This window comes from Gavialis gangeticus, unplaced genomic scaffold (genome assembly GCF_001723915.1).
Source record: "Gavialis gangeticus isolate Ggan-Ray unplaced genomic scaffold, GavGan_comp1, whole genome shotgun sequence".
NCBI lineage: Eukaryota > Metazoa > Chordata > Crocodylia > Gavialidae > Gavialis > Gavialis gangeticus.
In genome coordinates, this window is record NW_017729033.1 from 100,338,813 (window position 1) to 100,351,581 (window position 12,769).

The 12,769-nt window shown below is 49.0% G+C and overlaps 1 protein-coding gene across 2 annotated transcripts in view; it reads right to left on the reverse strand.

Moving 5' to 3' along the window:
- Positions 1-3,480, reverse strand: part of LOC109304110 (filaggrin-like) — an 11,819-nt gene extending 8,339 nt beyond the window's left edge. For both annotated transcript variants that reach the window (XM_019526617.1, XM_019526616.1), the window contains exons 1-2: positions 3,390-3,480; positions 2,116-2,180 (exon numbers count right to left, since the gene is read on the reverse strand). In XM_019526617.1, coding sequence (XP_019382162.1) covers positions 2,116-2,180; positions 3,390-3,420 — 96 coding nt within the window. In that variant the 5' untranslated portion in view covers positions 3,421-3,480. The remainder of the gene's footprint in view (positions 1-2,115; positions 2,181-3,389) is intronic.
- Between the last annotated feature and the right edge of the window lie 9,289 nt (positions 3,481-12,769).

Below are 12,769 nucleotides of genomic sequence, written 5' to 3' on the forward strand. Positions count from 1 at the left end.
TATATATATATAAAATGTATGCAGTAGAACAGAACATGCATACTTTGATAATTTACTGTAACACTGTGTGGAAACAGCAGTTTCTCTTAATTTGAACTAACTTTACCTTGTACAGGCAACAGTACACTGAACCAGATCATTCCTTCCCCACTGTCAAGGTAACTGTGCTTCCTCACCCTTTCCCAAACCATGGATCAGCAGAGTGTGGCTGCAGCAGCAGCGACAGCCTTGATTACCATCTTGGTAGAGGGACTGTACACCTGCAAGTTTGATATCACTTGCTTATTGTATTGCACCTTAGTGACAAGATGTAGTTTTGGAAGGTGAGCTTTATTTATGTCTGGGATTCTAACCTGTGTTAGAAGCATCCTGCAATCCACATCCTCCCAGCCCCCAGGCTCCCTGCTATCCTCCCAGCACAGCAACACCCCCAATACTCACAAGGCCTTTTCTAACAACCTGTCCCCTATATTTAAAAGCACAGACTCTGCTTGTCTTGTTATATACTGCATATCACCATTAAGAAAAAACAATACATGCAAACAATGCAAGTGTGCCAGAAACCAAATATTTGACTACTCTAAATTATCGCAAAACATGAGGCAATATGAAGCCATTTCTAGAGCTGTCTATTCCAGAGGCCTCACAAATTCAGGAGCAGAACTACATTAACCACATGATCCAATGCCCAATGGAAAGACTCCAACGACTTCTTCATGCTTTGCATCCGAGCTTAGCTGGGATCTTGTCAGAAACCTTCTGGTCTTGGGGTGCCTATTTGCTCTTTTAGGAGGAGTCAGGGATGGGGCCATACATGTTCTAGACAGTCATGCACACTAAAAATGATCCATGTTCTGCAAGTCTTATTCTTTGCCCTTTATTCCTCTCTAGCAACCAAATAATTCCTTTGAATATCAATCCCCAGGTGCTGATGTTTAACAAGAGGTAGAAAATAGATTACCTAGGACAGTGGGAAAGCCATTCAGATCTTGTGACATTACTGTAAGAAGGTAGGTGCTAAAATGGTGTGTCTAATCATTTTCCTTCACTATGTCCTTGGGACTCTGTGGGAACTCTGCTTCCAGCCCTTTCAAATGAAATACACATAATAGGTCCATTTTGGGAATATTGGAAATTTCTGAGAACACTGTCCCAATATTTCCAAATGATTCTGTTTAGAATCATACACATTATCATCCAAATTCCAGTGTAAGGGGTAAGTTCTTCTTCTGCTCATTCCCACTGGGAGCTGCAAGTATATAACTAAGGGGAGATTTTGAATCCACCCACATAATTCAGATGTTGGTTGTTGCTATTGTATCCAGATATACTTCTAGTGACAGCTCATAGCAAAAAATTGCTAATACGTAAGCATGATAGGTGAGGAAACATTTATGTCCATAACATAATTTAGAAGGTAGGGAAGTGCAAATCTACCTTGCCTTCTACTTCAGACTAACACAGTTAACTACATCTCTCTAGTCATAACATAAATTTAACCACAATAAAATTTAGAAGCTATACCTATCTATTACATTTAGACATACTTCTGCAGCAGGTTAATTTTGGCTAAGACTACTCAGTGCCTATATTAAGTGCAATCTGGATCTGATCCAAACACCATGAAAGTCCATAAAGACATTCCTATTGACCTGAGTGGGCTTTATAGCAATGCCTAATGGCTACAGCAGTGACATTAATGTGACTAGATAGAAGATGTCTAAATTACAAATTATTATTTATATAAATTTATATAAATTTGCTCATTCATTAAAATTCCACAGCCTTTAAAAAGTTATAACACTGAGCATAAACAGAGACCTGCTGTAAGATTTTTTTTTATAAAAAAGGTATCGAACTATCCTAAGACATGACAAGTTTCCTCATTCAAGTGTAGGGTATTTGCTCTATAAAGTGGAGAAATGGAATTTAGAAGGCAGCTCCCAGCACAGATATAACCCTTCAGGTCCTATAAATGTATATATTTAATTTAGTAGCAGGATGCAGAAACATAGACCTTTCCTGTGGTGCAGATCCCTTCATACCATGCTATGATGGATTACAGCTCCTGCAGTGATAAATATACAACGAAAAGCCAACAACAGGAATACTTACTGGTTTAGTGCAGGCCACGCTAAAGAGACACAAGCATAAAAGAACACGTTTCATCTTCCTAGGGACAAAGTACAATACATTATTGAGACATGTTTTTGTCTTAAATATAAATAGCTATATTCCATAACAGTAGAAATGTTCCTTATTAAAACCTCAAAATATTGCCCATGTAAGTTTTGGGGGCTGGGATGGGCTGAGGGAAGTCAACTCACTAATTTTACTCCTAACTGGCTTCATCCAATTTAATTCTTCCAAAATGTGCAGTGAATCATCAGCACTATAAGTAGCTTCTGTAGGTGATTTATAATTACTTCCACAGAAGTAGGCCATTTACTGGGAAAGGACTGGATGCCTTAGAACTAGCAATGGGGACATGAAGTCTTTCCCCTCTGGGTCTAATCCAGGTTAGTAGTGACCCAAAGCTGTTCAATTTTGGAGCCGTTCAATAGCAGACAATTTACCTAGTCATTCTTTGTGTGCTCTGACCCTTGGTGCAGAGCCCATGGAAGTCCCATCTCTCATAGTGGAGCCTATAATAACAAAAATTATTATTTAAGTATAAAATATAATGTGGGTATATTTTTATGTGAAATAAGTCTATATGTCAGTTTAATATTATACAGCAAAGTAAGTTCTGTGTCTGTTATCTGGGGTATTAGTACATTCCTTGCAAAAGATCATTTTTATCAGAGAGGTACTGAGGGATGATCATAATAAATCAGCACAGTGATATTTTTGTAGGGAGAGAACTATTATCATAACTGAAACAATGAATTTCACATGTGCTTCATTATCATTCCAAATCTCTAAATTAATCTACTTCAAAAAGATTTCATTGATACTATGCTGAGTGTTGTTAGATCAATAATAATAACAGCCAAACATTAAGTGTATATGAAAGTGTAAACAGAAAGACAAATAATTTATGTTCATTAATAATTGTTAAGATAGTCCCTTTGTCTTGCCTGGTCATTGATTATAAAGGCTTCTGAAGGGCTCACCCTTAATTTTGATTATGTTACTTCATTTATATAAAACACCTGAAGGAATTCACACACTAACTCTTGCTCCAAGGTTTTCTATAGATTATGTTCTGTTTGGCATGCATTAAGCAGAAAACTATACACAGGTTAGTTTAAATTCAGCTTCTACTTATCACCTTAAGTCTGCTAATCAATAGATTTGTGCATTTACAGAATGAGACAGAGAAGAGTTATTCTACTAGGGAAAAATATTAAATGTTAAAAGGCAACAAGGAGGTGGGACAAGGGAATTACCTTTTATCTTCAGAATGCAAGATCTCATCAGCAGATTTTGTAGGCTTTGTGCACTTTCCTGAAATTTAAAGTTTGTTATAATGCTAAATAGCCAATCAGCTCTTACTACCTGAGCAATAGCAAACAATTTGTCAGAGCTGGAAGTGCCCACTGCTAACTAGGGGGAGTAATTTTAATCTAAAAATGTTTTTGTGGTGGAAGGCAGTTATCAAATGTTCCATCTAGTTAAATAAACAAAAAGTCCAATATATAAATAGCCGTTCTCCAGCTTAAATTGTTCAATAAGTAGCATCGATTTTAGGACTTGTTCTTCCACTTAGGTTGTTAACAAGGGGGATGCAACAACTTTAGCACATTTACCATGGCAGTTACATGAAGTCAAAGACAAAGGAGTGATGTCAAGTAGTCAAGACAGTTGACTGAGCCTAGTCTCCATTCTGCTCACAACTTTGATACAGATGTGCAGTGTTTGGTTTGGATAATACCACTTTACATTCGGGGCTTCCCTTTCCTAATCTGTAAAGAGGGTCTAATATTTGACTTTTCTTAGAGTGCTATTTGAAAGCTGAATTAATCAAGCTCTCAACCCATTGAGATTCTGAGATGAAAGACTATATATAAAGATTAAAAAGCTGTGTAAAATTCGACATGCTGTTTTGCAGTTTCACTTGAAAATGCTTTCCATTCTCAGAAATTCAACATTGCAAGGGATGGTAGCTTGGGCACACTTCTATTAACAGCCCACTATTTCTGATGCAGTAATCGGCCACTGTGAATATATTTATGCCTAAGGGGCAAGGAACAAACTGTACAAACAGTGGAACCCTTAAGAAATAAGGATAACGTTTATCTACAAATATCCCTAGTAATAGAAGTGATGGGAACAACCAACCAAACAGGAAATGCTGTATACGACACTTAATCAAAGTAGCTTCTAAACAGGTTGTTTTAAAATTGCTTTCCTGAGGTATCAGCAAGTCTTTAATAGAGTTGACATTGACAAAAACAGGAAATGTAGAAGGCTTGCCACTGACTGAAGCTGTTATTGGTAAAGGCTGGGTTTTTTTTCATACCTTGGCTCTCTACCCTGTACAAATGTTGACTAATAACTACCATGTTTCAGAGGTGGTGGTTGTAGCCATGTTGGTCTAAGGACAGTCAGACAAGATTCTTTGGGTAAATCTGATATCTTTTATTAGACCAAAAAAATAGTTGGAAAATTGATCACTTTTCCTCTGCCTAAAGAAGGGTGTTTGTACCTGAAAGCTTTCAAAAGAGAATTTTTCAAACTATTTACCTAAGGAACCTTGTCTGACTAATAACTACAACCCTCATCACCGAGTCTAACTTGCAATCAAATGGGCATATCTTGCCTAGAAAAACTGTCACTCCCTTATCACACCAAGATACCCAAAGACAGAAATCTGCATCTTTATACTTTTACACTCCATCATGCCTAGAGATGTTATGGTTTTCCTCAGAAAGCACCTTTATGACGACATCACTACCTAATGTATCAGTTGGCTAGCTTAATGTAAGAGTGAGGTTGACTGCCACAGATGCTGCCAGGCTAAACAAATCAGCTGGGGGATATTATCTAGTGTCTTAAATTTTTTCAGACTTGGAAAGCAAATATGAATTTTGAGTTTCCTCTTGATTGTGAAATAGCCTCTCCATACCGGATGCAAAGCATAAACTCCGCCCTCCTTCAAACCCTTCCACCCCACCATGATGTCTAAGGGAAACTTCCAATTGATAATAGTCAGTAGGGATGTCTGACACACTCCATTTATTTTATGTATGAACCAATTGAAAAGACATTTAGCTGTGCTCAGACCTGATCTTCCTAAAGATATGTTCTTAGTATTCCTTCTCTAACCTTCTCTCCTGATTGGCTGTTACAGTCACTTGCATTTTGTCTTAACTAGATTATAAACTTTTTGGGCACACCCACACATGCAAGCACATGCATTTGCAGCAGCTCAAATAGAAGTGGTACAAATTTGAGCTGGGGCTTTTTGCCTCAATGCATGTACCCAGACATGCACTTTGGTGTGGAACAAATTGTGCCACTTGGAGCAAAATAACCCTGCCTGCCTCCTCCCAGATCTGCAGCCCAGGAGAGCTAGAACCCAGGGCCAGCACCTGTGCTAGCCCTACCAGTGTAAAAAACTGCCCTGGTAAGCAGCTCAGGGCTAGTTGCTCACAGGAGCTTCTGAGGGAGGAGCCTCTGGAAGGAAGCTGGCTATTTCTCTTCCTGTCCCAGGCTGTTGCTGTTGCTGCAGGCTTGGTCTCAGAAACTTCTGGGGAGAAGATGGCCAGGCCCTTTCCTGCCTCTGGCTACTGCTAGCTGCTGGCCTAGTCTCAGAGCTTTTGTGGGTAAGTTGGCTGCATCCCTTCCTGCCTTGGGCTGCTGCTGCTGCCCACCCATGGGAGGGGCTCCTCTGCTGCATGCTGCTGTCCCCCTTGGGGAGGAACCCATTCTGCTGCACTGCACTGCACCCCAGCACTGTACTCTAGCTTCTGTACCCCTGTTCTGGCCTGCTGCCCAACCTGCCACCAAGCTGCAGTTGGGGGACAGTCTGGGGAGGGATCCTGTACTGCCTGTAGGCCCCTCCCCCACCATCCCTGCTGGAACCTAAATGTCCCTTGGCTGCCTTGGCAGGCCAGCCCCCACCTTTACCTTCACCTCCACTTTCACCTGAAGTACACCCTGAGTGGCTGAACAGGACAGCTACTACCACTACTGCTGCTGCTGGTGCTGCTGTTCTGTTGCTTCCCACTCTCAGGAGAGAGGGAGATTCCCTGCTGTACCACCTTGCACCATCTGACACCACACCTGCACTGGACTATACCCTAATTGACTGCATGCTCCTGCCCTTTTCCATGGCTGCCTCACTGCCTCTGATCCTGCCTTGTTTTTCCTGCCTATTGCTCTAGTGCTGAGAGCCTGGCTGGAGGCCTAAGGGCTTTCTGGACTGATGTTCAATAAACAAAGCCCCTCCAGTGCTCCAGCTATCTCTTACATCTGCCTCAGCAGCCTTCCCTTTGTGTTTTTGACCTTGTGTGGTAAGTCCTGTGGTCCACGTCCCCTGCCGTGGTGTTTGTGTGGCTGAGTAAGCCAGTTCAAGTTTCCCCAGTGTGTGTGTGTCCTCCCTGACATTTTCCAAGTATAGCCCTCCCAGTTTTTTTTTTTTTTTTTTTTTTTTTTCCTTTGGGGCTGTAGCTCAGTGAGCTTCAGCCCCCTTCTTCCCTGCCCCTATTAGATTCACCAGCCCCACTGGATACTTTGGTTTTCTTTATTGTCTTCCCCACCCTCATGTGAAACAATGACAGGGCAGGAAACTTCTGGGGGAGCAGATGCCCCCACAAAACTTCCTCCAGCTCCCACTATGGGTGGCAGATCCCAGCCAAGCCCTCAAGGGGATGCATGCTCCTCAAGCCCCAACCCTGGAGATAGTCTGACCAACCTCCTCCTGGGGGTGGAGAAGCCTGCAACCTCCACTACAGGAGCAGGCGGGACTCCAGCGGGGAGCCAACAGGGCCAGGGGGTCTCCCCTGGCCAGCCCTGGAGTGGTTCCCAAGTCACCTCTCCTGTCATCAGGGACCAAGGGCAATGGGAAGGGCTCCTCTTCAGCCTTCTCCTTAGCTGGGGGTGGGAAGGGCAAGGGCCCTGCCCCCAAGCCTAGACCAGCAGCACCTGAGGGGACCAGGTGCACTATACCAGCCAGCACACCCACTCAGCCTGGCCCTGGCCCTAGCCCCAGCCCCAGCCACACCAACACAGTCCCCTGGTGGGGGAACCACAGCTATGCACAGGCAGCTGTGGGGCAACCCAAAGCTAGGGGGCCTGGACCCCTGCACAGAGTGAAGTGCCAACTACTCAAGAAAGAACCTACACTTCGAGACCTGGGTGCAAGCCCTGGCTCCAGCAGTGGGTGCCCCCAAGATTGTGGCAGCCTCCCCGCTTTCATGGCCAGGTGTTTTTTCCTTGCCTCGGAGGCCACTGCACAAAAGGTGGTGGAGAGGGGCCTCATGGTGGAGGGTGAGTACATCCCCCTCAGTCCCCTAAAAGAGCTGGGGACCAGGGTGGACCTCCCTCCCTATATCCCTAATTGGGCTGTGCTCCTTCAGCTCCAAACCCTGGGGAGAGTTATCTCTCACTAGAGTGCTGAGAACCTGGCTTCTGCCATGCGTGCTCTTTCCATCACCTGAAGGGTGCCTTGTGATTCCTTTTCAGGGGGCCCTGGTGTGGGTTTTCTGTACACTAGGGGACCTGTGATGCTTCTGGTGCTGTGCCCCAGAGCACTTGCATCACAAGTGCCCCATGGGCCAGCAGGAGAAGGCATCTGCAGGTCCCACTGGTGAGAGGGGTGCCCCTGCCACTGATACCTCTCTACCATCAGGCCCCTCTGGCATCTCAGCCACATCATCCAGCCCCCCTCTGAGTTCAGGACACCCTTCCCCCAAACCAAGTTTGGCAGGGTTCTGGGGAGGGCAGCAGCAGCCAAGGAGAAAGAGGGAGCAGGGCTGTCATTCCCCTATGGTAGCTGCCCTACCCCTCCAGCCCTCATCTCCTACTGGAGCCTGTCCACCTGAGGACCACCCCATGGCTGAGTGGGTGCAGGTCCCCTCTGGGCGCAAAGCCGAAAGGAAGGCCCAGGCACAGCTGGAGCCCACTGATGTGAAGGACTCCTGCCCCACTTCCAAAAACACCACATGGGGGGAGGGGGAAGGAGCGGCCCAGCTTCTAGGGGCCTCCCCAGCTGCGCTTGATACCCCACCCCTGGGAAAGATCAAATGAGAGATCCCCCTGGAGGAGGTTTCAGGGCTGCTGGAAAGCCCTGAACAGGAGCCCATGGAGGAGGCCACTCAGTCCACTGGCCAAGGCCTGTCCCCTGAGACCATGGGTGCCAAGGCTGAGGTTGAGAACAACCCAATGGAGGGCTCCACAGATGGACCTTTCCCCTCCAATGATCTTGGGGGGGCAGTCCTGGGGCTCACCCTGGTGAGTTCTGAGGGGGGAAGTCCCAGGACCTGAAGATGGGCACTAATATCAACCTGGGTCCTGACGAGTCTCCTCTTCCCCCCTCCCAGTCAAACCCCACTACTAGCCCACCCAATGATCCCACACCAGAGAGGGTTGGGTGGGGGTCCCCAGACCAACAGTCCAATCTTGTTGGGTACCCCATGCAGACCCCCTGGGGTTCTAGCTCTGTCCTGCCATCTTGTGAGGGAACCCTGCCCCCGCCCTTATCCCCGAGCCCCATCCCAAGGGGCTACAGAGCTCTCCCAATCCAAGCCAGATTCTGGGGTCTTAGTGGACCGGGGGTTTCAAATGGTACCTAAGGAGCCCACTGAACCCCAGAAGAAGGACACCCAAGAACCAGCAGGCTCCATAGAACCTGCAGACATCTCGGTCCTCAGGGGTGAGCTACTTGCATTTCTTGACTGTGACTACATCTGCTAGTCCCCCAGCAAGGTACAGCTCACCTTAGACCATTGGGGAGATTTTTGACAGCGTCCTTGCCACTGTGCAGGCCCTGCCAGGGGAAGGCAAGGGGCCCAAAAGCTGCAGTGCCTGGATCTATAGGCGGGCCCATAGTTTCATAGACGCCCTCTATACTTATGGGAGGGTGCTGCATGAATTGGTGAACTCCACACTGGGCATTGAGATGCACGAGGCCCGTGCTGGACCACCTACTCCATGCCCTCAGCCATGAGGTCATTTAAGATCATGACCCTCAAAGTCCATGCTGCAGGAAGGGTCTCCGGAGAGGCCGGGTGCTCTCCTTCTTTCAGCAGGGAGGCTACCCCATGGCATTCTTGCAGGAGACCCTGATGACTGGCCAACAAGCCTAACTGGTGGCTGGAGTGGGGAGGCAGCGTCTCTTTTAGTTGCTTCTCAGCCATTTCTTGTGGGGTGGCCACACTGTTCTCCCCAGGCCTGCAGCTGGAGATTCTCTAAGACGTTGATGTGGTGCCAGGCCACCTGCTGCACCTCTAGGTCCAAGTGCAGAGGATAGTTTTGAAGCTTCTGAATGTGTACGCACCTGCAAGAGACCTAGAGTTGGTAGATTTTTTTTCTGCCAGGAGGCCACTTACATCAGCACCCTTAACCCTCACGAGTGCCAGGTCCTTGGCAGGCTTTTAATGTCATCCTAGACGCATGAGACTGGTCAGGCAGGAAGCAGAACCAGGTTGCCGTGGGCATTCTTGGGGAGATCCTGATGGACTACTCCGTGGTGGATGTCTGGCATGTCTGTCACCCTACTGACCCCACTGCCTTCACCCATGTGAGGGTGGGGGAGGAGCAGGCATGCCACTCCCAGCTGGACTGGGTTTATATCTCCTTGCCACACTTTGCCTGGGCCCACTTCTCTGGCATCCAGCCGACCCCTTTTAGTGATCAGCACTTTGTCCGTGCCCAGGCCACACTAGGGCCTGGGCATCTGGGGTCAGCCTACTGGCATTTCAATACCAGTCTGCTGGAGGATGTAGGCTTCAGGGAGGCCTTCTGGGAGTTCTGGCTCACCAGGTGGGAGCAACGGACAGCTTTCCCTTCGGCTTGAAGATGGTGGGATGTGGGGAAGGTGTGTATCTGGCTTTTATGCTGCAGCTACACTTGGGGGCACACCCAACAGAGGAAGGAGATCTGGAAGCAGCTCAGGCGGGAAGTGCTAGAGCTGGAGAGGCACCTGGCCACCAACCCAACCAATCTGTCCCTCTGTGGAGAGTGTCAGGAGAGGCAGAAGAAGCTTCATGCTCTGGATGACCACTGCACCTGTGATGCATTTATCTACTCTTGCATCCAGCTCCTTTGGGAGATGGACCGTGGCTCCTGCTTCTTCTATGCGCTGGAGAGGAGGTGGGGGGGCAAAGAAGTACATCACCTGCCTTCTGGCAGATGATGGCACCCCCCTCAGATCCAGGTGAGATGTGCCAGCGTGAGCAGGCCTTCTATGAAGAGCTCTTCTCCCTGGATCTGACCGATTTGCTGAAGCCTGTCACACCCTGTGGGAGGAACTCCCACAGGTCAGCACGGGTGACCAGCACTGGCTAGAAGCTCCTCTCACTTTGGCTGAGTTTTCAGCTGCCCTTCACCTGACGCTTGGCAACAAGACACCAGAGGGCTGACTGTGGAGTTCTACCAGGCCTTCTGGGACATCCTCGGCCTGAACTTTGCCACAGTCTGGACTGAATCTGAGGGAAGTGGGGAACCCCCACCCCCATAATGCCGGATGGCCATGCTGCCCTTCCTGCTGAAGAAGGGGAATCCCTATGATCTGAGGAACTGGTGTCCTGTGTCCCTCTTCTGCATGGACTACAAGGTGGCAGCAAAGGCCATCTCACTGTGCCTGCATACCATGCTGGTGGACATGATCCATCCTGACCAAATGTACACGATGCCCGGATGTTCTATCTTTGACAAACTTTATCGGGTTCGGGACCTCCTGGAGCTAGTGCACCAGGAGGTCCTGTCTATCCCTGGACCAGGAGAAGGTGTTTGACAGAGTGGATCACAGGTACCTCATGGGCAACTGCAGGCCTTTAGCTTCAGGCCCTGCTTCGTGCGGCCTCTCCAGGTGCTGAACACCTCTGCAGAGTGTTTGGCCAAGCTCAACTGGACTGTGATGGAGCCCATCCCATTCAGGAGAGGGGTGTGTCAAGGCTGCCCGCTGTCAGGCCAGCTGTGCACCTTGGCCCTGGAGCCCTTCCTCATTCTCTTGCAGAGGTGGGTGGCGGAGTTGATGCTTTGGGAGCCAGCGGTGCGGCTGGTCCTGTCAGCATATGCTAACAATGTACTTCTTGCAGTCCAGGACTCAGGTGACCTGGTGCAGGTGGAAGCCTACCAGGCATTGTACTTGGTGGCCTCCTCTGCCTGGGTCAACTGGGTCAGGAGCTTTAGCTTGGTGGTGGGTGACAGGTGGCAGATGGGCTCACTCCCACCTGTGCTCCATGAGATCCGCTGGAGTGTGGGCTCGCTGGTCTACTTGGTCTACCTGTCCTCCACAGACTCATCTCCACCAGAGAATTAGCACCAGCTGGAGGCAAGGGTGGTGGAGCAGCTCAGGGTGTGGGCTCCTAAGGCATCTCTCCCTACAAGGAGAGTGCTGGTGCTGAACCAGCTCATCCTGTCCAAGCTCTAGAACTTCTTGCACACCCTGCCTGTGCCCCCTGAGGTCCTGGTGGGGCTCCAGAGATAGGCACTGGATTTTTCTGGCCAGGATGGCACTGGGTAACTGCAGAGGTACTGAGCTTCCCCTTGCAGGAGGGAGGACAGGGCCTGACTTGCCTGCACAGCCAGGTCCTAGCTTTTCACCTTCAGGACCTGCAGTAACTGGTATATGGTGTCAGTAGCCAGGCAGCATGGGGCCACTTGCGGTGCACCTTCCTCTGCCACTTCCAGGGACTCCAATACGACTGGCAGCTCCTTTGCCTGTGAGGCTTCTCCCTGCAGGACCTGTCAGATTTCTACCAGGACCTCCTGTAGGTCTAGAATCTGGTCTCCACCTCCAGGTTCCCCAGAACACTCGCCCAGGGTGCTGAACTGCTCATCAAGACACCTCCAGCTGGGGGTTCTAGAAGAGGGGCAATGACAGAGGCACCCCGGTTATGACAGAGGTTGATCCTGGCTGGTGTCACCTGTATCAGAGACCTCCTGGACCACAGTAGGCAGGAGTGGGTGGACCCCACTGTGCTGGCCCAGCGCATGAGTCTACACATGACATGTATGACCTGCCCTCTGGTGCAGGAGGTGAAATCTGTCCTACCTCCTGACATCCTTGTCTTTGTTGACCAGGCCCTGCGTGGTGGCAGACCCCACCCCCCTGTGCCCTCCAGCCCATTGGAGTTTGTTGTGGGGATGGTGCCTCACCTGGCCTCATAGTGCTCCCCACTCCACCACCTGAGCCAGCTGGAGGACACCAAACCTGTCTGCTTTTTCACTGTTCATCACTGCCACCTCTACATGCTCATGTGCCTCACAATCCATCACGCCACCCTTGCGTCCCACCCAGACACCAAGTGACAGGACCTGCTTGGCAAGGCCATGGCTGGGGCACCCCAGTGGCTGAGTCTGTACTTCACCTTCATCCCAGGAGCCACTGGGGACCTCATCTGGTGGCTCCTCCATGGAGCCGTTGCCATGGGCATGTATGTGGCAAACTTCATGGACACCCTGGTGTCCTGCTGCTTCTGTGGGCAGAGGGAGACCCTGGCACACATGACTCTTGAGTGCACCAGGCTGCAGCACCTCCACCTCCAGAGGTTCTGGTTGAATTTCACCCCCCACCTTTTTGTTTTTGGTCTCCCCATCCACAGCTCCAGCAGGTCCTGGGACCTCTTGGTCAACCTCCTTGTGGCCCTTGCCAAGT